This window comes from Oncorhynchus mykiss, chromosome 7 (assembly GCF_057628025.1).
Source record: "Oncorhynchus mykiss isolate SJ-2025 chromosome 7, ASM5762802v1, whole genome shotgun sequence".
Classification (NCBI taxonomy): Eukaryota; Metazoa; Chordata; class Actinopteri; order Salmoniformes; family Salmonidae; genus Oncorhynchus; species Oncorhynchus mykiss.
In genome coordinates, this window is record NC_143028.1 from 44,979,049 (window position 1) to 45,004,567 (window position 25,519).

Here is a 25,519-nt window from a genome sequence, read left to right on the forward strand (position 1 = left end):
TCAGGAAAAAACATTACTATCTTAGACAAAATGGCAGACATATTGCTGAGAGAGAGAGAGAGAGAGAGAGAGAGAGAGAAGGATTTCACTGGAAGGCTGAGGCACAGCTCAGGAATAGGCCTGGAAAAAGTTGATCTGTTTAATGTTGAGAGTGAGACATCATTGCCAGCTTGACAGTTAGTAATGAACTTGTTGAGGTTTATACATTTCAAAAACTTAATGTATAGTTTATATCTGCCATTTTACATGTAAAGTTAGTAAAGTTAAGACGGCAGATGCAGGGCGGCGTCAGATTCTGATTAAGTTCTCATGCTCAAAACATTGCTTCAAGTGATCAATTTTCAACATTTCCCAGAAAATAAAAGTGATGGATATAGAGGAGGAAATAAAACTTGGGAGTATGGCCCTGCTGTCTGTTTGATTTGAGTGACACAATGTGACAGGAAGCATGCACTGGCTCTGCCTGACCCCTACTAGAGGTCACAGTACATCTGACTGGCAGTGGCACACCAGCTAGGCCTACAAACAGTATAGTATGTCACATCAAATCTACTCTTAAGGGACAAAGCAAACTGCACCGATTGTCTGTCTGCCCTTCATTTAGCGTTTATCTTCCATTCATTCTCTGCGGTGTGCCACTGGAGACTGAATTGCCACATTCTCTGCTGTTTCTGCATGGTGAATCGGTATGCCATCGGTAAAGAGCGATTTCTACTCTGAACCAATCAGAGAGCATGAGAGGGGATGCCAAAAGGCAACCAACAAGTAGAAAAAAATAGGTCACTTTTACCGGTGACATTATCCACTCTTTTGCAGCTTGCTAAATGAGCTTCATATGCAATGTATAGGATCATGGTAGCTAGCTAAGTGTACAGACACAATCCTCAAAACACTAAATGATTCCTCAAAGCAAGCTTGACACCAAGCCCAGAGCCCTGGGTTTAAACACCACCCTCTACAACTGGATCCTGGACTTCCTGAAAGGCAGACCACAGGCTGTGAGGATTGGCAACAACACCTCCTCCACACTGACTGCTAACACATCGGCCCCCCTGGGGTGTGTCCTCAGCCCTCTGCTCTACTCCCTGTTCACCCATGACAGTGTGCCTTTGCACGACACCAACTTCATCATCAAGTTGATTACACCACAGTTGTAGGCCTGATAACCAACAATGATGAGTCAGCCTATAGGGAGGAGGTAAGTGAAGTGGCATTGTGGTGCCAGGACAAAAACCTCTCCCTCAACGTCAGAAAAAAAAGGAGTTGATCGTTGACTTCAAGAAGCAGAGGAGGGAACATGCCCTGATCCACATCAACAGGACTACCATAAAGAGTCCGCAGTTTCAAGTTCCTCGGGGACCACATCACTGAGGACTTGACATGTACCAACAACACCGCCACTCTTGTCAAGAGGGAGCAACAGCATCTCTACTTCCTAAGGCAGCTGAAAAGATTCTGCATGCCACTCGGGTCATCTCCAAATACTACCGCTGCACCATCGAGAGCGTCCTGACCGGTTGTATCGCGGCCTGGTATGGGAATTGCTCTGTCTACGTCCGCAAAGCCCTCCAGCAGGTGGTGAAGATGGCCCAGTACATCACTGGGACCGTGCTCCCACCCATCCAAGACATCTACTCGAAACGGTGCCTGAGGAAGGCCCGCAGCATCATCAAGGACTTTACACACCCCAGCACCAGCTGTTAACTCCCTTACCGTCGGGCAGACAGTATTGGATCATGAGATCTGATACCAACAGGCTCAGAGACAGTTTCTATCTACAACCCACCAGACTGATGAACACTTGAACTGGACTGAGTACCTGCTCTGATTCTCCACACCTTAACACACACACACACACACACACACACACACCTCAACTGCTGCTACCAGACTCGTATTATGCTTGCTAAATACTACACAATTTAAACACTTGTCCCACAATCATCCTTTCCCCAAAACAAGTATTTGTTTTTACTCTAAAAGTATTTTACTCTAAATTGCCTTCTTGTATTATACGTATGTTAAGATATAATACATGTTTATTATATTCTACTGAGACATTTATTTAATGTTAGTATTCTTTCATTTGATTATTTCTTATTGTGGGACTCCTCTCCTCCTGTCCTCTCCCTAATGACCATGGAACTGACTGGTGAGGTGATAACAACATCACTTACAGCATATGATGAGGACTATCATCTATCTAGATCAGGGGTCACCAAGGAGAGGCATTGAGGATGACCACATTACAGTCATGTAATGGGTCACTTATTATTGCCATCTGCTTACCTCTATATGATCATCACTCTGAAAGTAGGTATAAAAGCAATAGGAAGTGAAACATAGCTGATGTATTGGTAGGCTGTACGGCATCAGTGATGCTGCATCGAACAACATCCGGTTGACGTAACACTATTTAGATAAATTCAGAGTGGGAATGTATTGTTTAACTCTATGGCCCTGGGCTTAATAAACTGTTCCTGCGTGTGATTGGTTGATCTGAGAAGAAGTTACAAGATTTGGGCTTAAAAACACTCATTCTGTTACCCAGTCCCATCCAGGCCAATGGTTTGCCTCCTATGGGACAAAGAATACTTTGAATGTTATTTTTAGGTTTGGAAAAGCTCATCTGCTTTTCCTAGGTGAGAAGGCAGCCCATCTGATCCCATCAAACAGCATGCTCCCTTTCCCTGTGCCTCAGCCCAGCTGTCTAATGCTCTCTCTCTCTCTCTCTCTCTCTCTCTCTCTCTCTCTCTCTCTCTCTCTCTCTCTCTCTCTCTCTCTCTCTCTCTCTCTCTCTCTCTCTCTCTCTCTCTCTCTCTCTCTCTCTCTCTCTCTCTCTCTCTCTCTCTCTCTCTCTCTCTCTCTCTCTCTCTCTCTCTCTCTCTCTCTCTCTCTCTCTCTCTCTCTCTCTCTCTCTCTCTCTCTCTCTCTCTCTCTCTCTCTCTCTCTCTCTCTCTCTCTCTCTCCTCTCTCTCTCTCTCTCTCTCTCTCTCTCTCTCTCTCTCTCTCTCTCTCTCTCGGCATGGGAAACATGTTAACATTGCCAAAGCAAGTGAGGTAGATAATATACAAAAGTGAAATAAACAATAAAAATTAACAGTAACCATTACAAATACAGAAGTTTCAAAACAATAAAGACATCACAAATGCCATATATATATATATATATATATATACAGTGTTGTAACAATGTACAAATGGGAAAATAATATCTCTCTCTCTCGCCTATGATGAGAGGGGGGAAGAGGGATGTGAGTGATGATGATGATGGTGTGGTGGTGATGAAAAAAACTGATGACGTGGACAGTTAGCACAATTATGTTAAATATAGGCTATCGTAACATATTGTTGAAGGTCCTGTAATTGAGCGAATACTATGTGTTTTAAACATCTGTGTGTGTTTGACTCACATGAAGGACTACACATACCAGAGCTCCATATTAGCAGGGCACAGAGGGGAGTGCCTGTCTGTCTAGTGGTTTGAGGGGAAGTTCCAGTGAGAATGAAGAATGTGCTACAGAAAGAACCCAAACTATTAGAATCCAAAAAAAGAATACATATATTTCACCTGGCAAAGTGGCAAGTTTTAATCTGATCTGCATTACATTGAAAACCAGTAAAAGACAATTAAAAACCGGGCCCAGAGTGGAGGTGTAGCGTAATGATTTAAAGGTGTAGAGACTAAAGAAAGATTGACTGAATGATAAATATAATATTTATTACATTTGCTTCATGCTTTGATTTAGATATGGCAGCTTATTTCCTCCTCATTGGTATCAATTTATTGAAATGCAATTAAACCTAAGAATATGATTTTTAAACAATAGTTCTGGTCAAAGTCAATATTATCCGTCCTTTAGTTTACTGTGTTTTCAAATAGCATGTTAGTCGTTGACGGTCGCGGCACTAGGACCCTGTAATAGGTGCAGCAGGATATCCCTCTGGACTCCGTAGGGAAACCGGACGCATGCGCTCATTTTACTAGCAGCACCTCTCGATCCGTACAGCACGCGGAGTGGGATAAAATATAACAAAACGTTGTACCTGCTTAAAGGAGCCGTGGTCTGTGTGGGACCACCAACCAACTCACCGCGTTTTCAAAGAAAACCTCCATTGCTTGGATCTTGAACGGAAAATATTGAAAGTGTTTTTTATAAAGAAGGAACTGAGAAACGACTTTAACAAGTGGATACTGTAGGTTAGTGGTACTTTGGCAGACGCCGAAGAGATATATACAAGAGATTACTCGGCAAGGAAGATGAGAAAAACAATACCTGCAAATTAGGACCAGCTGCTCAGGACTTCTACAGAAGTGGTCCATTGGACAAGAATGGCTTGATTTTTTTTTTTGCGTGAATGATGGGCAGATTTTGACAGCAGCACTCATGCTTCACGGAAAGAAAAAGAAAGTTTGTTGCGTCTGATTTGGATATTATATTCTGAGACACGTTGTGTTGTCTATATTGCTATAAATCGGCGAGACCACCTGTTTGGTGTCGGATATTCATCATGTCCAAAGTGATCCAAAAGAAGAATCACTGGACCACTAAAGTTAACGAGTGCGCGGTCCTCAAAGACGCTCGCGGTGACTTAAATGTGCAATTGCTCGGTGGTGCGGAGAACGGAGAGTTCGCCTACATCGGACAAGTTAACGATGGTATCGTGGTTTACAAAAATGGAAAATTAACAGAGGGGGCGTTGATATTGGAAGTAGAGAACCTCTCGATCTCTGGGTTGCCCCTGTATGATGTACAGACAGTGATAAAGAATTGCAGTGGTCCCATCAGATTGAGAACGGTCAGACAAGGTAAGAGATGACACTGAAGCAGCAGCAGCAAAGCGTCCCAGAGCGCCTCATTCGTCCACACTGAGTGATGTATGAAAGTGGACAAGGCACTAAAATGTTATGTAATAAATATGTACTAAATCATTTCCCACTTTTCAGAATCCCATTCAAGGTTTTAGTTCCGTCAGATATATAAATACTCATACATTGTGAGTGATTTATGTATGTTGAATTGCCCTTTTCCCCTTAAAACAACACTCACATGCCTTGCATTTCAGCAGTTAAATTACTTATGATTGGAGTGTACCATACCGACGCTGTAGGTGATATCTTGGCTGTCGCCTACCCATTAGGCTTAAGGCACGTATTGATAGTTGACTACATCCCAACCTCTGCTCATACCATAGCAGGAAGATGACAACATTAACAGAAGCATACAAACAGCAGCTCTGACCAGTGTGAACTGTTCATGGTCAACTTGACTCATCCTGGCCTTGTAGTTTGACACTAAGCCAATGTGACACAAACCCAGTGTGTCTGGCAGGCTTGTATGAATGCTCAGAGCTATGATGTAGTGCCTGTGCCACTCTGGGATCGGACTGATTTTAAAACGTTTCTTTGTGGTTGAAAGAGGGGGGGGGGGGATCACAAAAATATATATTTTTTCCCACATCTATTTGTTTATAAACCCTGAGCACATAGGCCTACTTCATTGGCCCAAATAAGGAGCCACTGGATGGGCAACCTGCGGACTACCTACTTTCTTGTCAGTTTCATACAACAAATTCCCAACTCAACACACAGTCCATGCCGCATGGTTCTAGTTATGGTTGATGAATCCCCTCTGTCTAGGCTAATGGGAAGAAGGTGGCCATCCTGCCCATGCTCATAATGACTTGAGACAATATCAGGAAGCTGGCCAATCAGCTCCCACTCCAGTCCCAGTGCTCCACCAGGCTCATTTCCAGATCCTGTTTGGAGGGATGGAGGAGGGGATGCCGTGGCGATAGTCACATGACTATATGCCATTTCAGGTTTTAAAAATTCATGCTGTCTAGGAAATGTTCTCCCTAATCAGGAAAATATGTTTGGCAACAAGGGCCATCTGTATCCTATGTTCAGTTTAAATGTCCTAATTTAGCTCAAATTAATGTCTATTTTATTTAACTAGGCAAGTCAGTGAAGAACAAATTCTTATTTACAATGATGGCCTAGGAACAGTGGGCTAACTGCCTTGTTCAGGGGCAGGTATACAGATTTTCACCTTGTCAGCTCGGGGATTCGATCCAGCAACCTTTCGGTTACTGGCCCAACGCTCTAACCACTAAGCTACCTACCGTGGCTGTCATTTTCATAGTTTGATGACTGTGAAGGCAAAAGGCGGTGCTGATTAGGCTATTGTCCATCAGGTGGTAAACTTTTCTGCATCCTCAGTCAAGTTCAGGGTACAGGCTGGGCATAGCATGTTTTTGGTGCCGATTGTGGCTTTTTAACGGCCACAGTACGTTGTTTTGTAGGGGGATTGACTACAGCACACACATTACTGAGCTGCCACCGGGTGCCACATGCCATTATATGGCCATGCTGCTGTATTGACACAGTAGCTCTGGGAGAGTCATTAACTGGATTATGTAATATGTGCGTAGTTTCGACATGTATTCCCACACTCCCTGCTTTGTTGAAAGGACTCTTGCTGTATATCATAAAGAGAGAGACATGTTTTTGATTGACATTTCCTATTTAATACATTTAGTCTCAGTCTGTTGGGTAATCTAGTCTGAACACTAAACAGTTTTTGAGTGAACTTGGTTGCAGATTATTATCATGTCTGGAATTATGATAAAAAATAATCTATTCGGGTAGTTCTACCCTGGTCTAAATTTCCTCTAACCCCCCCCCCCCCCCCCCCCCCCCCACACACACACACACGAAGGCTTTAACATGGAAGCGGATTAGTGTACCTCAAGGCTCCCATAGTTAATGGACCCATGTGTTATTTAGCAAGTCCTCGTGTGTGTTTGCTGTGGGATCAGTGCATGGCGCTCCATGGGGCTGGGCCGATCAGACCAGGCAGCATGAAACACAGCATCAAGGTCAGGGGTCAGTGAGGAGGTATTTAGTGTCTGGATCACATCAGAGCACAGCATAACTCCATGTGATGCTGTTAATCCCCTCCTAATATACTACACTGGGCTGACTGAGTCAGTTATTCAGCCAGGGATCAGTCCGAAGGAAAGGCAAAGACAAGTTAATTTACAGTGGTATTCAAATTTTTAAAGTTTCACCAACATGTGTGGCTAGCCTGAAACTTTGCAGGCTCAGCAGATTTAAACTCTGTTGTAAATCCAAAAGGAAGAAGTTAAAACTTTTTAAAATTGTGGTGCGATTATAGCCAGCTGGTCCTGTGGCTCAGATTTATGGCAGTGTGGGTGGTAGGTCGAGAATCTCTTTTTCAGTGGGTGTGTATTCATGGATGCCAAGGGAAGCCAGGCTTCCCCAAAAATGTACCAAGAATAAATCTATAATTATAATATCTCTGTTTCATAATTTACCTTTAATTCGCAAGAGGCTGAATACAATATATATACAATATATATACAAAAGTATGTGGACACCCCTTCATATTAATGGATTTGGCTATTTCAGCCACACCTGCGACAGGTGTATAAAACTGCATGGTTATGTGCAATCATTGGCAGTAGAATGGTCTTATTGAAGAGCTCAGTGACTTTCAATGTGGAACCATCATAGGATGGCACCTTTCCAACAAGTCAGTTTGTCAAATGTCTGTCCTGCTAGAGCTTCCCCGGTCAACTGTAAGTGCTGTAATTGTAAAGTGGAAACGTCTAGGAGCAACAACAGCTCAGCCGTGAAGTGGTAGGCCACACAAGCTCACAGAACGGGACTGCAGAGTGCTAATTTGTAAAAATTGTCTGTCATCGGTTGCAACACTCACTACCGAGTTCCGAACTGCCTCTGTGGAAGCAATGTCAGCACAATAACTGTTCGTCTGGAGCTTCATGAAATGGGTTTCCTTGGCCCAGCAGCCGCACACAAGCCTAAGATCACCATGCTCAATGCCAAGCGTCTGCTGGAGTGGTGTAAATCTTGCCGCCATTGGAAACGCGTTCTCTGGAGTGATGAATCACGCTTCACCATCTGGCAGTCTGACAGATGAATCTGGGTTTGGTGAATGCCAGGAGAAAGCTACCTGCATAGTGCCAACTGTAACATTTGGTGGAAGAGGAATAATGGTCTGGGGCTGTTTTTCATGGTTCAGGCTAGGCCCCTTAGTTCTAGTGAAGGGAAATCTTAACGCTACAGCATACAATAACATTCTAGATGATTATGTGCTTCCAACTTTGTGGAAACAGTCTGGGGAAGGCCCTTTCCTCTTTCAGCATGACAATGCCCCTGTGCCCTATTTTTATTTAACTAGGCACAAAGCGAGGTCCATACAGAAATGGTTTGTCGAGATCGGTGTGGAAGAACTTGACTGGCCTGCAAAGAGTCCTGACCCCGACCCCAGTGAACACCTTTGGGATAAATTGGAACGCCGACTGCGGGCCAGGCCTAATCCCCCAACATCAGTGCCACGACCTCACTAATGCTCTTGTGGCTGAATGGAAGCAAGTCCCCGCAGCAATGTTCCAACATCTAGTGGAAAGCCTTCCCAGAAGAGTGGAGGCTGTTAAAGCAGCAAAGGGGGACCAACTCCATACTAATGGCCATGATTTTGGATTGAGATGTTCGGCAAGCAGACTACATGACCAAAAGTATATCTTACCGGACAAAGCATCTGAGCGAGCGAAACAGCGCCTCTCTGTATCTATCTGGCCAAAAAGAGTAAGACATTGTTGTCGCCCGTAGCATTGAATGCATGGGAAGCCAGCGGGCATATGGCTTCCCTTTTTATAAAAAAAAAAAAAAAAAACTGCATAAGCAATGTGTGCATTTTCCCACCAGAGATGTTTCCATCAAATTGACTTGTTGCAGATACAAAGCTGTGCGTGATGACGTAGTGCACATAAAAACACATTAATCTTATGTAATGGATAAAAAAAATCAAAGTTGAATGGGTTTTCATCACATTTTCAACTCTACTGGTGGTTTTCTAACCAAAAATATTGTGTTTTATATAGCGAGTGTAGCCCACTCTGGTATTGACACATGCACTCTAGCCAACCGCGCACTCTAGACAACTCAATCTGTGCGCTGTTGGCTAGAGCACACGTATAGCCTATTGGCCCTTTCCTAAAGTAGCCATGGATGGAGATAGGGATTTGGACTTGTGGTTTTACTTAATTCTCCATTCTGGCCAAAGATTATAACGGAGATTCTGATCCAACCAGAAATGAATACATTGTGCCCCTGGCCTGAGAGGATGGAAGTTCAATATGTAGCTAGATGTAGAAGGCTAATGTTAACTACCTGGCTCAATGTGGCCCGTGAAAGGAAGTTAGGCTAGCATACATTTTAGCCAGGTAGCCTAGGACACAGACAATCACAACCATGGACAGCCACATCATATTCAGCTTACGTTGATTGGACTATATTGTTTTTGCTATCTTTTAGTTGTCACTGTATTAAATTAAGCAGAGGTGGAATAGTGGAGGCAGCTCCTGTTTTCTTTGCGACCTGCGGTAACTCTCCGGTGTGTTCTCAATTGTTGTTTAGTGGTCCCGAAAATGTTGGAAACATTAACTTGCTTGACCATGCTGTAGACCATGTTTGTTACATGCAATATGCTTTGTGGTCTTCACCAGACAGAGGTTGCTCTCCGGTTTTCTGATAAACAAAGGTGTGGTTGAATTTATTCTGCAGCTGTGTCTTATTGTCTCGGCCTTCTGCCTGTACAGTATATCACGGTGTCAAGGCATATGAACTAACAGGTTATAGAGCAAACAAAGCAATTATCACAACACAGGTTGTAATATGACCTTTTTATTCTGACTTGGCTTCACCAGTGGTATATAAAAAAAAAAAACATTTAGTATATCTATATATTTTTTTCCCTACGTGTTGCTACTGTTCTCCTTCTGTCTTTGCATGTGGACGCATTTATATCCTTTTCCTCTGTGTGAACCCCCACAGCCCCCCCATCTTTTGTATTCTCTGACACAGTTGACCAGCTCAACTTCCCCTATGTGTTCAGACACCATCTCTGGGGTTAATTTACCTGTGTTAGTTACAAAGGAAGTGCTCCAGCTGCTTCCGCTGTGCTCCAGGCTCTTTCTGCCTGCCTGTCTGGCTGGAAGGTGTTGTGCCCTTCAGATCCATTCTAATTGTGATCCCATGATGTTCAGAACTCCTGTCAACAGCCTCTTCGTCATCATGGTCATTCCTCAAGGAGGATACAGTCGGTGACATTCTTTAATTTCTCCAACCCCCCCCCCCCCCCCCCTCTTGATTTCCTGTCAGGCGATGAAGTCGCACACGTCTTGTTGAGTGGCTGAGATTTGGATTTAGAGCTTCTAGATATTTCTCCCAGTTCTCAGTCTTCACTTCCCATCTCTTTAACACATCCCAAGCAGTGGATCATTTGACAAATCTACTCCTAAGGCCTCTGCTTATTTCCACATTGTCAATGTGGCTGTCATATTAGCATAATCCCATATGTAGGAAGTGTTTTTCAGGCACAGTCGTGTGCAGTACCACAGTATATATGGCGTCTAATGGCTGAGGGGTTTGGGAATGAGCTTACTGTGAAGCCTTTGACTGCTATGGTAAGTTTGATTTAAATCCGTCCCGTTGCAGTGACATCGGAAGAGAATTGCATTCCACAGTCATTCTGCAATCCCACACGGTGTTCATTAGAAGGTTCAGTTGACCGTTATACAAAGTTGTGTTCTTCACATCCAACGCATGCAGGAATCTGATCATCATTGCATTTGATTTTGATTTGATCAGCCTGGAGCTGAGCGGGGCAGAGGGTGACTCATGCTGGTGTGCCAAAGCCCTCTGTCAGTTTTGCTGTTGTTTTCGCAAATTAGATGCAGTATTGCTCCAACGGGCATACTGCTACCAGGAAGTCAATTTATATGAGCAGAAGTAGATGTTAATAGTCTTGGCGGCATAGAAGTCAAGAATCTTCCATGTTCAAATTAAATACTAATAAGCAGGAGCCCATAAACTCACACATACCTTATCTCTGCTATTGTCATAAAATATGAAAACAGCTTTGGAATCTAAAATATTAATTTGCTTTGATTATTTTAACTTGTATTTAGTCAGTCTATCCTCTGTTCACTGGAGATGCTTTTTTCTTTACCTTTTTAATTATACTTAGACCAGACCAGTGCCCTGGGGTCCGATTACACATCTCATTAGCTTCTGCTGGTGCCCACCCATCTCTCTCTCTCACACACACACACACACACACACACACACACTTCTTGGGGATTTGAGGACAGGCCGTCCTGATTAAGAGGATTATATAGACATGGTTGTGTTTTCCACAATAGCCAGCAGACTACACACACACACTCTGGGGTCGTGTGTTTCTGTTTGGTCTGGAAGCCCAAGGCATGGCATACACACACACACACTCTCTGGGGTGGTGTGTTTCTGTTGGGTCTGGAAGCCCATGGCGTGCGCACACACACACACACTCTGGGGTGGTGTGTTTCTGTTGGGTCTGGAAGCCCATGGTGCGTGCACACACACACACACTCTGGGGTGGTGTGTTTCTGTTGGGTCTGGAAGCCCATGGCATACACACACACACACTCTGGGGTGGTGTGTTTCTGTTGGGTCTGGAAGCCCATGGCGCGCACACACACACACACTCTGGGGTGGTGTGTTTCTGTTGGGTCTGGAAGCCCATGGCGCGCACACACACACACACACACACACACACACACACACACACACACACACACACACACACACACACACACACACACTCTGGGGTGGTGTGTTTCTGTTGGGTCTGGAAGCCCATGGCATACACACACACACACACACACACTCTGGGGTGGTGTGTTTCTGTTGGGTCTGGAAGCCCATGGCATACACACACACACACACACACACACACACACACACACACACACACACTCTCTCTCTGGGGTGGTGTGGATCTGGAAGCCCATGGCATACATATACACACACACACACACACACACACTCTGGGGTGGTGTGTTTCTGTTGGGTCTGGAAGCCCATGGCATACACACACACACACACACACACTCTCTCTCTGGGGTGGTGTGGATCTGGAAGCCCATGGCATACATATACACACACACACACACACACTCTCTCTCTGGGGTGGTGTGGGTCTGGAAGCCCATGGCATACACACAAACACACTCTCTCTGGGGTGGTGTGGGTCTGGAAGCCCATGGCATACACACACACTCTCTCTGGGGTGGTGTGGATCTGGAAGCCCATGGCATACATACACACACACACACACTCTGGGGTGGTGTGGATCTGGATGCCCATGGCATACATACACACACACACTCTCTCTCTCTCTGGGGCGGTGTGTTTCTGTGGGTCTGGAAGCCCATGGCATACACACACTCTCTCTGGGGTGGTGTGTTTCTGTGGGTCTGGAAGCCCATGGCACGCACACACACATACACACACTCTCTCTGGGGTGGTGTGGATCTGGAAGCCCATGGCATACACACACACACACACACTCACACACACTCACTCACACACTCTCTCTCTCTCTCTCTCTCTCTCTCTCTCTCTCTCTCTCTCTCTCTCTCTCTCTCTCTCTCTCTCTCTGGGGTGGTGTGTTTCTGTGGGTCTGGAAGTCCATGGCACACACACACACATGCTCTCTCTCTGGGGTGGTGTGTTTCTGTGGGTCTGGAAGCCCATGGCGCGCGCGCACACACACACACACACTCTCTCTCTCTGGGGTGGTGTGTTTCTGTGGGTCTGGATGCCCAAGGCATGGCATACACACACACTCTCTCTGGGGTGGTGTGTTTCTGTGGGTCTGGATGCCCAAGGATTGGCATACACACACACTCTCTCTGGGGTGGTGTGTTTCTGTGGGTCTGGATGCCCATGGCATACACACATACACACTCTCTCTGGGGTGGTGTGGGTCTGGAAGCCCAAGGCATGGCATACACACACCAGAGGAATCCCCAGTCCACCTCTCTAGCATGCTGTTCCATTCTTCTTCATCAGCTCAGTCTCCATCTTCTCTTTTGCTCCTCCATTCTCTCTCAATCTTTTATCGTCTCTCTCTTTGTCATCTGAGTGTGTGAATTGTGCAGCCTCTCAATGATGGGGTTGGTCTCAGATGTCTGTGAACTAACTTGGGCTGACTTGGCAGAACCCTTCTCCCCATGTTAACTCTTGAAAAGATACCATACTATAAGGACCTTCATGGGAGTTGTGGATTAGTGTGTGTCACATGGCATTGCAGTAAGTACCATTTTCAGTAGTGACACTTGGTGGGTCGACGAAACAAACACATTTGGATAACGAGAACCAGATTGGATGCAAATGTGTGTGTTTTACACAGGACTATGATTTACATCTACCATCTGTGTTTCTGGTGTCTGTTCAGGATATGTTTTGATGATTCATGTTTGTAAAAATCCTGCATTGGCATGCTCTCCGAGCACATTTGACATTTAATCACCACCCAAATGTCATTCATTAATTATAATTGTTATTCATTTAGACCCTCATTAGTCACTATGAATTACCTAGAGAAACATGAATGTGTGTGTGTGGGGGGGGGGGACTTTACTCCAAATCTCTCATCTGGAAATGTCAGCTGCTGTGATTGACCAGCATTTGGTTTCCTTGATGGAGAAAGCATGTGGCTGTTAGCTGGAAACTGCTGTTATCTAATGCTCCAAAATGGTGGTGTTTAACAACCGATGTCATCATCTGTACAGGTGGGCTAAATCTATATGCTCAGCAATATGTGGTGGTAGTATAGTGCCAAATGCCATAGCCATGGTGATATACAGTGCAGGGCAGTACGTTTCTCTCTAGCAGACCTTTAAACATGTCCTGTCCTGGTCCCTTCATCCACATCTAAGACTTGCTGGGCACAGAGATTACAACCAGACTCGGCACGTTATCAACACCTTCATAATGACTCCTAGTTCAGACTACACACACGGGTGTTGCACTGGTGGACCCCTGTAGACACATGCTGGTCCGCTCTTTCACATCATCCACATCATACCTTGTAGCTCAATTGCGCAATACTCTGTGTGTGTGTGTGTGTGTGTGTGTGTGTGTGTGTGTGTGTGTGTGTGTGTGTTCATACTGTTCACGGTCCTCCCAACGGCAGCAATCTGCATAGACTTTTTAGAAAGCTCTGTTCTTCTGTCCTTCCTAGCATGGCCAGATAGTTAGCAGCAGTTCTGTAGTGCTGTGATCTGATTGGCAGTGATGGTGGACGTCTGTTTCCGTGACGACTCCCAATGGGAGCGGAGCAGTGGAGGAGCGGCGCAGATGCCACGGGTCAGGGCCGGAGGCGTCCCCAATGTGACATGTGCTGTTCACTCTGTCCCCATCGATCAATCGCTCCTCTCCCTCAGGCAGGCACGCCAGGAAAACAGTCCCCCTCAACAATTTGCTCCCTGCCCTGTCATGGCGTGGGCAGGCCAGCCAGAACATACACACAGGCATACACATCTCCTTTTTAACGCAGTTGTTGGTGACATTGGTTATGAATGTTTCCTAAAAAACATATTGAATTAGGTGAAATGTTGTCTTACTTGGAGACTCTGTTGTTCTCCCTAATAGAACAGGGGCCCCCTCCCTCACAGTACAGTACCTCGCCCTACACACACCCCTATGGAAACAATGATGTTATGACTATGTCAAGGAGTTAATTTCCATGCCTTTATTTATGCTTAGATTCTCCCTGACTAACCAGCAGAGAGACTGACAAGCTGAATTTAACAAACTGTTTGAAGCGGATGCTTGTGGCCAGGCTATTCTGAACCCTTTAATGTGGAGATTTGTACTTCGCTGTGTTAGTCAAAATGTTAATGGCCAGAGTGGTGATCTTTTGGCTCGCTTTGGAATTGCATCATCACTTTTAAAAAGTGCCACACAGCCAGCATCAAACTCTGAGGGTTCAGATATATACACACACACACCACTGCTCTCATGATCTCTATCACTCTGCAGTGGAATGCTTTATTCATGTACTGGGCGATGTAGGGTTGTACTACAATACCACATTTCACATGGTAAATGAGAACACGAATTTGACTAAACTATACGGTCCTATTAAAAACATACTTTATGTAAATTGTGTGGTTTTATAGCTCGCAAAGTAAACAAATGTGACTCTAGATGGCAACATAATGTTTGTTTTTAACATTAGTGCTCTTTTCCTCCTTCAATCTGCTATTTTGTTGTTTTCTTGCCATGATACACCTACAGGTCTCTGCTCTCTGTCAGCCACAGGTTTTTTTTACAGGGACTTGCCTATTTTTAATGTTGTCCTTAGGTTTGGTTTTGGTTCTGCTTCTCCTCATGGTGTGGATTAGTGATGAGACTTGCTACACTGTGTCTGCTAGCAGTAATTGTGATGGAGAAGGCATAGCAAACTGATTATCCACAGCATTGACTTGTTCGTCTTAAAGGGATACTGCATAGCAAACTGATTATCCACAGCATTGACTTGTTCGTCTTAAAGGGATACTGCATAGCAAACTGATTATCCACAGCATTGACTTGTTCGTCTTAAAGGGATACTGCATAGCAAACTGATTATCCACAGCATTGACTTGTTCGTCTTAAAGGGATACTGCATAGCAAACTGATTATCCACAGCATTGACTTGTTCGTCTTAAAGGGATACTGCATAGCAAACTGATTATCCACAGCATTGACTTGTTCGTCTTAAAGGGATACTGCGAGATTCTGGCAATTAAGTTTTCCTTACTTAACCAGAGTCGGATGAACTCTTGGACACCATGTGTATGTCTCTGTGTGCAGCAATGTCGAAGTCTACAGGTACGGTAGCTAACGTTAGGCTTGAGCGGTGTCCAGATTGTCTTACCTTCATACCAACCTTGTGCCATTCCGGGTTGTTTGGTAATATCGGCACTGAACACACAGGGCTCTATTTTTAAACCCCACTGAGCCTTTGTAATTCGAAAGTTGGCAATGCTAACAAGTACATGTAAAATCCCATAGACAATGCTAACCAATGCATTGCAGACATGTTTATAGTCTCTGACCTATTTTCAGGACCGACATCCCAGCTCATGAAGTTATAAGTAACAAAAAAAATGCTATTCAGTTTGCTCACAGCAAGGCTCTTGATCCAGTTGGGGATTCTCTGCTGTTACCGGCAAGTGAAGCTTGATTTTGGAGGAAGCACCAGATAGCTAAGTAGCTACTAAATTAGCAAACCAAATGAGCAACTGCAGAACATTTAGCACATTTTACACAGTTAACTTAATAGTTTTAAGATCTAACTGGAAAACATTTAGTTGTGAATTCCATACTGTAACTACACTATATATACATACAACAAAAAGTATGTATGTATGTATGTGGACACCCCTTCAAATGGCAAGAATGGCGCCGACAGAGATGGTCGCCTCGCTTCAGGTCCTTAGAAAACTATGCAGTTATTTGTAAAAAAAATGTTTAAATTATTTCTTACATTGTTAGCACAGAAAATCTTAAGTGTTATTACATACAGCCGGGAGGAACTATTGGATATAAAACAATGTCAACTTACCATCATTACGACCAGGAATACGTCTTTCCCGAAACCGGATCCTTTGTTCAGACCTCCACCCTGGACATTGGATCTTATCCCAGAGGCCGACCCAAAACAACGCTGTCGCCACAGGAGAGGCAGACAGAGCGGCCTACTGGTCAGACTCAGAATGCGAGCACACCATCCACCGCTTCCGAGCATATTACTCGCCAATATCCAATCTCTAGATAACAAGGTGGACGAAATTAGTGCACGAGTTGCCTTCCAGAGAGACATCAGAGATTCTCTGTTTCATGAAAACATGGCTCACTCGGGATATGTTATCAGAGTTGGTACAGCCACCTGGTTTCTTCACGCATCGCGCCGACAAAAACAAACATATCTCTGGTAAGAAGAAGGGTTGGGGGTGTATGCCTTATGATTAACGACTCATGGTGTAATCACAACAACATACAGCAACTCAAGTCCTTTTGTTCACCCGACCTAGAATTCCTTACAATCAAATGCTGACCGCATTATCTTCCAAGAGAATTCTCTTCGATTATAGTCACAGCCGTGTATATCTCCCCCCTCCCCCAAAGCAGATCCCTCGTCGGCCATGAAAGAACTTCACTGGACTCTATATAAACTGGAAACCATACATCCCGAGGCTGCATTTATTGTAGCTGGGGATTTTAACAAAGCTAACCTAAGAACCATACTTCCTAAATTCTGTCAGCATATCAAATGCGTGACAAGAGCTGTTAGCTTTCTGGATCATTGCTACTCAAACTTCTGCGATGCATACAAAGCCCTCCCCCGCCCTGCTTTCGGAAATTCTGTCCGTGACTCCATTTTGTTGCTCGCAGCCTATAGACAGAAACTAAAACGGGAAATGCCCGTGCTCAGGTCAATACAACGCTGGTCTGACCAATCGGATTCCACGCTTCAAGATTGCTTCGATCTCGTGGATAGCATCAGACAATAACATTGATGTATACGCTGACTTGGTGAGCGAGTTTAATAGCAAGTGCATTGGAGATGTCGTACCCTCTGTGGCCATTAAAACCTTCCCTAACCAGAAACCGTGGATTGATGGCAGTGTTAGCGCAAACCACCGCTTTTAATCATGGCAAGGTGACCAGAAACACGACCGAATAGTAACAGTGCAGCTATTCCCTCCGCAATCAAACAAGCAAAGCGTTAGTAGAGAGACAAAGTAGAGTCGCAATTCAACGGCTCAAACACGAGACTTGTGGCAGGATCTACAGTCAATCACGGATTACAAAAAGAAAACCAGCCCCGTCGCAGACACTGACGTCTTGCTCCCAGACAAATTAAACAACTTCTTTGCTCGCTTTGAGGACAATACAGTGCCACTTACACGGCCTGCTACCAAAACCTGTGGGCTCTCCTTCTACATGGCCAAAGTGAGTAAAACATTTAAACGTGTTAACCCTCGCAAGGCTGCCGGCCCAGACGGCTTCCCTAGCCGCGTCCTCAGAGCATGCGCAGACCAGTTGGCTGGTGTGTTTACGGACATATTCAACCAATCCCTATCCCAGTCTGTTGTCTCCACATGCTTCAAGATGGCCACCATTGTTCCTGTTCCCAAGATAGTGAGAGTGGGAGTCCACTCCGATTTATCTCTTCTCCAGTTTCTGGGAGAAGTGGAATTGCCTTGGGGGGTTACAAACAAAGGATCCCAGTCAGGAAAGTTGTATTTCTGGTCGCAATGCTGGTGAGTTACCGCCTCTCTAAAATCCAAAATATTCAGGCTGTATATAATAATGCAAAGGAGGTTCTGAGCTAATAAGGTGAGAAATAATCCCCAAATAATCCCCAAAACGATAAAACTGCAAAGTTGCTTAGGAGCCATGAACAGGGTGACCATGTCTACCGGCGCCATCCTGCAAAGAGAATAGATCTCATTGTTGGAGTCTGTAATTGGATCTCTTAGCCAAGAACATCTCTTAGCCAAGAACATCATCTAACGGTGATATGCAGCATCTTCAAGCCTTTTCATACTGTCCTCTCTCCCTGCCCAGCCCTGAGGCAAATGATGTCCCCACTCAATACACTTACCCAAGAGGTGACAGCTCCTATACCTGTGATGTATTGCCCCAATCTGTGTAATACTATATGGAGAATAGGCTCTCTGATGGTAAATAGTTATTGGTAATAAGAGGGAAGACTAAGTGAATCCAGACGGACGGAGGGTACTCTCTGTCCTCAGGATGAAACTGGGCTTCTTTAAAATCTCATCAATTAAGGAAGAAATCTAATTTCCCTCCCGGCCTCTTACAGCAGTACTGGTACTGGCAGTCTGTCTGCTTTTTTTCACAGGATTTGATTATAATTCTTTCTGATGTGAATGGTCTGATAAGGAGAGCCGAGTGGAGCGGGTTTGCCCCGCCTTAACCCCATTTTGCCTGTCTACAGTTTCTCTCATTGCCACACGGACTCTACAGTAATGGTCAAGGAGGACATACAGTTTTCTGGGCTGGTTTGATGGAGGCATGTCATGCTCAAGCTCCATTACTCACATACCACTCACATACCATACATAGAGTTCTCAGATCTCCCCTTGGAGTGTGTTCGAAGTTGCACTGTAGTTCGGCAAGCTACGGTGAACCTGTAAATCCCTCTTCTTTTAAGGAAATGTGTCATCTGTTAAAAACAGCTGAATAATGTAAATGAGGAAGACAAGGAACGTCTCTCTCACTGCTCTTAACTGACCCTCACTTCCCTTCTTCTTCCTCTCGTTATTGTCTCCTCTCTGTCTCTCAGGCCCTTTCAGGGGTGAGCTCCATTTCCTGTGTGTCACTTCCTGAACCCTTTGTTTGGCTACCTTTTGTCCATCCTCCACTGCTCTCTTTTCCGTTGGTTGACATTTGAATGCTTTGACATTTCAGACGGTTATGCCTTTTTAATAGGGTGAGGGTTGGTTATGGAAAATGAGTCCCAACTCCTGTAATATTAAAGCAGCACCTTGTGGCTGTAGGCTATCGAGGGGAACAGGTCAAAGCAGTGCCTTCTCAGTGAAAACAAAGAGACAAATGAGAAGACAACAACTGATTGACAGACTGACTGCATAGTACGTTAGTGATGTGGGTAAAAAAAAATTGGTAGTTACATATCAGGATTTATTTTTAAATGATCAACATTTTTAACACTGTTGCAATATAATTGTTTGCGCTGTTCTGCGATACCTGCACCAAAACTCCAGTATTTTTCCTTCATAGCTTCGTCACCATCTTCTTTTAAAGAAAGTAATAGTTAGTCACAATCGATCTTGATAACATGTAAACAGCCTTGCTAACCAGCTCTGATAGGGTGAGTAAAATGGCCAGAGTGAGGTCTTCTCTAATTTCTGTCTGGAAGTAGCTAGCTAGCCAAATTTAGCCAGTTACCTTGAGTACTTGTTTGCAGGCAAGTTGCAGAAGGACGAGGAGGCTACAGTCCCCCAACGTTTATCAGTGCAATTTTGATGGGCAACTAGCTGAAACAGTTTGAGAAGGTTTATCTAATGTTCCTTTGGTAGATTTGAGCTAATCTTACTCTGGCTCGCATTAGTTGTTGATCTTGTTGATGTGCAAGACTTCGGGAGAGAGAGCCTACCTGTTCATGGTTGTTTGATCAATAGGACTGTGAAGTTCCTAAATGTAAGAGGGTTCAGAGGAGGGTTAAGAGGGTCCATTCATGTTTCTTTTGTGGCTTTTGGCGAATGCATTCTAATGATATAAAGTCTCGCTGTTGCAACTTCCTGTAAACACACAGTCCAGTTCAAAGTGAATGATGGCCGGCCTGTGTGGCAAATAGCTTCTTTGCATAAAGGCCTACTGTGATGGCAGGTCTGTGTGGCAAATAGCTTCTTTGCATAAAGGCCTACTGTAGCTCTGATTGGCTATGGTGCACCGATCTGTGTAGACTCCACTTCTGGACAAGACAGATGTTTTATTTGCTACAGTGTCTTTAAAGTGTCATTCTTCTTGGGGGTGTATATAAGATTTAATGTTGCTAAAATGCTGTCAGTTCCACTGTAATAGTATTATTAGGGGGTAGAGCCCTGCCCGTTGAAGTGCAGCTGCTCTGGCGCCAGCCTCTGCTGTGGGAATTCCTTGCGATAGCTACAGTGTATTCTCCAACTGTCACCTCTGTGTAGTGTGTGTGTTGACACTGATGCACCTGTTCCCAGGTAGAACAGAGCCAGTCCGACAGGTTAAAGCAAAACTGCTGCATAACTTCCTTACAACTTTCAACAGGTGAAACGGCAGGACTCTCAGGTGGAACGCCAGCTTACAGGTGGGTGTAGCTACACTGTGAGGCCCAGTGGTTGAGGAACTGTTGTGACACAGCCAATGTTTTTTCACCCCTCCCTTTGCATGTGCATCCCCCTTTAAACACAGTCTTTCCTCAGTTATTTATGATCCAGGATCAGCTCTCCCGGCCCCACCCCTATCTATAAGCATCACAAGCTAATCAATAGCAGTCCCTAACAGTAATTAAAGGCATAAAGTATCTGCTTTGCCTCAGCATGCTGTAGAGACCCTGGTTAAATACAGTACTGTGATAGTCCAAGTTGTCCCCTCTCCTTCTCCTTTCTCTCTTTCCCTCATCACCCTCTCCTTGTAGTGTGTGTAATCATGATGTTTGAGGTGATTTGAAGTCAGGTGGCCCTGGTTACCACAGCAACAGGGACAAACCCTGAGTCTTGGGCATCTTTGGCTGACTGATTGATAAATGAAATCTCCTGGATGTTCCCTTATGGCCTGCTTAATGTCTGGCCAGGCAAACATATGACCTCAGGTTTGGCATGGTATAAACACTCCTGCCTGCCCTTCTGACTGGAGGTTAAGGAGCCTTTGCCCCATGACTCATATTTTTTGAATAACTTTGTTTACTTTCTTTGTGGCCGCATTCCTCTCATCCCTTTGTAGCAGTAGGTATTACATGGATGATCACAACCAACCTCGTCTGACTCCTTCCCTTTAAGTCTTTATTTTGAAGTTTCTGGTTTGTAGAACTGCCAGCAAGTACATGTAAACTTGCTTTGGCATGGATTTAGTTAAACTCCCAGGTGCATATACACACGCCTTCTACAAATTGATGCAGAAAGGCCAGATAGAGAAATATCTTTGTAAATGGAGAAATACAGTTGAAGTCTGTTTACATACACTTAGATTGGAGTCATAAACTCATTTTTCAACCACTCCAGAAGTTTGCATATACACTAAGTTGACTGTGTCTTCAAAGAGCTTGGGAAATTCCAGAAAATTGTCATGGCTTTAGAAGCTTCTGATAGGCTAATTGACATAATTGGAGTCAGTTGGAGGTGTACCTGTGGATGTATTTTCAGGCCTACCTTCAAACTCGGTGCCTCTTTGCTTGACATCATTGGAAAATCAAAAGAAATCATCCAAGACCTCAGAAAAATAATTGTAGACCTCCACAAGTCTGGTTCATTCATGGGAGCAATTTCCAAATTCCTGAAATTACCACGTTCATCTGTACAAACAATAGTACGCAAGTATGAACACCATGGGACCACGCAGCTGTCATACCGCTCAGGAAGGAGAAGCGTTCTGAACACCATCCCAACCGTGAAGCACGGGGGTCGCAGCATCATGTTGTGGGGGTGCTTTGATGCAGGAGGGACTGGTGCACTTCGCAAAATAGATGGCATCATGAGGGAGGAAAAATATGTGGATATATTGAAGCAACATCTCAAGACATCAGTCAGGAAGTTAAAGCTTGGTCACGAAAGGGTCTTCCAAATGGACAGTGACCCCAAGCATGCTTCCAAAGTTGTGGCGAAATGGCTTAAGGACAACAAAGTGAAGATATTGGAGTGGGCATCACAAAGCCCTGACCTCAATCCTATAGAACATTTTTAAGCAGAACTGAAAAAGCATGTGTGAGCAAGGAGGCCTACAAACCTGACTCAGTTACACCAGCTCTGTCACCCAACTTACTGTGGGAAGCTTGTGAAAGTCTACCTGAGACATTTGACCCAAGTTAAACAATTTAAAGGCAATGCTACCAAATACTAATTGAGTGTATGCAAACTTCTGACCCACTAGGAATGTGATGAAATAAATAAAAGCTGAAATAAATCATTCTTTCTACTATTATTATGACATTTCACTTTCTTAAAATAAAGTGGTGATCCTAACTGACCTAAGACATTTTTTCACATTTCCTGACATTTAATCAGAGTACAAATTTCCTGAGTTTAAATGTATTTGGCTAAAGTGTATGTAAACTTCTGACTTCAACTATACCGTAGGCTTTACATTAGTACGTGACTCTGCCTACTAAGTACCTTAGACTTTCTCTGGAAAATAAGCAGGCCATGTTCCTCTTAAACCAGAGAGATAGCAGCCCAGCTTCACTAATCTATGAACACAGCTGAGGGAGGTGCAGAAGATTTGCATGTTAACCATGGATGAAAGTCAGTGTGCGTAATGGTGACTCTTGTAAATGGTGACTGTATAGTCAGATGCTATTTTATCCAGTGTAGCGCCCTGCTTTGCCTCGTTCCTTCTCTTGGTTATTCCTAGGGGTTGGAACCAAAATGGTTTTCCAATCGTTTAGTTTTGAGCCACTTTTTTTTGTTCCATTCCAACCAGCAAAATAAAGTTCTGAACTGGTTCGAACCCCCCCCCCCCCCCCCCCCCCCCCAAAAAGAAGCTGTTAATATTGTTCCTTTTTTAACCTGTGAAATTGACTGTTTTAAATAAAACATTTAGCTAAATAAATGACTTCGCCATTTAGTGCAGATAGAGCAGGCAAGCTAGTTGCTTATGTGCTTGATGGACAGACAAGTGTAGCCAATGGTGCCAGATGTGACTGAAATGTACAGGTGTGGAGAGAGCGATATACGTGAGGAGCAGGCTTGAAGCGCTGGGCATCTTCTTATGACATGCATGATCTGAATTTGGACCACAGAATTACCTTGTTGTATTAATAAATTAAGGTGAAACATGATATCTAGGCCTATAGTATCCTTAACTAGTATTAAAAAAGTTGTTCCATTCTAATTAAAATGAATCGAAAGGACAGATTGTGACATTTTAAGTGATAATGCCTGAAAAGCCGGTGTTTGGGGGATATATTGGCACGGGTGTTGTTAGGCTCGAGACAATATATCCTCCAAACACTGGCTTCTCGGGCATAATCACAACAGGTTACCAACATATTAAAATAATGACTAATATATTTTCATAAAAAATATATATTTTTATGAATTTATTCGTACTATTTCATCCAGCTGGTCGTTCGTTCTATCGGTTCGGTTGCCAGAGGCATGACCCAGTCTTCAGTATTTTTGTTCTGTATCTATAGATCCCTGTCGTTCATTCTAAATGCTCCATTGCCATATTGTCTGGCAACGTTCTTAGCCCTTGTTTGCTAGCTAGCCAACTACAGCTAACTTACAGTCAAGGCAAACACTGTAGCTAGAATAACAACAAAGTAGCTCTATTTGTTTAAGCTATTTTCTAGTGACATTTATTTGGATACATCCATAACAATGAGCTAATGATGCACGATTTCACCTGGCAGAGTAAATGTGCTCTCTCGTCAGGACGCTTTTGTTCAGAGGAGCTAGCCAACAACACCGCTAACACAATCACTTGTTTTACTTGTTTTCTATTGATAGTTATTTGTATATATCCATAGAAATGATGCTGATTTCATGATTTTGACTGGCTGACTGTCTCCTCACTCCCGACACATTCATTACTATGGGACAGCTGGAGATCGAATTTGAATATTGAAACAATGTTGCAAATGTCAGACAGATAGACATCAAGGTTTTTACAAATCTCCTCTGTTAAACTAAATGGTAGTCTAAGAGAATGTCTAGATGCTTTTTATAGTGGAGATCAAGTTTATAAATTGCCTGGCTGGGCTGATGGATTGCGCAGTCAGATGGAACAGTAGGTATTTTAATGTCATAGATTTAGCCGGTGGTCTCCCTGTGACCAATCAGCATTCAGGATTAGACCCACCAAATGTATAAGAAAGTATTATCACTATTATGCCAAATCAGATTGTTTAGTCCATTTGAGGGAGTTGAGCTCTTCGAGAGGAAGACAGAACACATCCAGCCTTATTGTTTCCATCCGTCATGGCTTTCATGCAGCTCTTTACACAGTCCTGATGTAGGAGGATGAAGCATGTGGACTGGACTAGGAGCAGTTATACATGGGAAGCCATTTTTTCCCCAGAGGGAAAATAATTTCAAAGAAGCCAATGGTAGACTACTGGTTTTCCAAACAAATGATGTCATGCTTTTCAAACCAAAATATTACCATCGTAAAAGGAGTGGAGGAAAATGAACTGCTTTGTTCTTCCTGTCTGATGTCCAGACTCTAGACCACAGGCTGCCCGCTGTGTGTGGCCTAACTAACTGCATGCAAATATTGTCCTGGCTTTGACCGTCTGCCCAAATTATTACCGGCCAAAAGTCACAAACAAGCTTATAAAATGGGTCTCTGCTCTGCTTTCATGTGTTTCTGTTCTACATTTATTCTGCCTTCGTCTAACTTGGCTGATGGGTTTCATATTCACTGGTTTATTTCTAAGCTCTGGGTAGCTGGCCTCCATTTACCCCACGTCTGGAACGTAGCTTCAGACCGGTCCTCCACATAGCACCATGGATGGAGTAGTCTAAATAAAGGGGATGTGAGTATCCTGGTCACTGTCGTGACTCTACTTTCATTATTCTGATGACTGTTATTTATCGAATCAACTAACTAACATTGTTTTGAAGCTTTCCCATCTCACGAATTAAACTCGAAAGGTCTTTACCTATCACATCCATAAAACAGTCAACGTATTAATCACAACCTCTTATCATATCATCATTCTGAACAGTCATCTTATTAATCATTATTGCTTGTCATATAATCATTCTGAACAGTCGTAACTTTCTTGGATCTGCAAAACCCCCAGCCTAGCGGACTGACAACATATGGCGGCTTGTTACACTCAGTCACACGCGCACACACACACAGAGACTGCTGAAGACGAGCGAGGGCAGAGAGAGGCATGATCTATTG

At 44.0% G+C, this 25,519-nt stretch overlaps 1 protein-coding gene across 24 annotated transcripts in view; it reads left to right on the forward strand.

The window, feature by feature from the left end:
• The first annotated feature begins 3,946 nt into the window (after positions 1-3,946).
• magi1b (membrane associated guanylate kinase, WW and PDZ domain containing 1b) overlaps positions 3,947-25,519 on the forward strand; it is a 204,890-nt gene continuing 183,317 nt past the window's right edge. For all 24 annotated transcript variants that reach the window (XR_016497275.1, XM_036983454.2, XM_036983448.2 and 21 more), the window contains exon 1: positions 3,947-4,810. Coding sequence is in view for 23 of the 24 variants with exons in the window: in XM_036983454.2 (XP_036839349.1) it covers positions 4,513-4,810 (298 nt within the window). In the remaining variant the exon portion in view is untranslated. The remainder of the gene's footprint in view (positions 4,811-25,519) is intronic.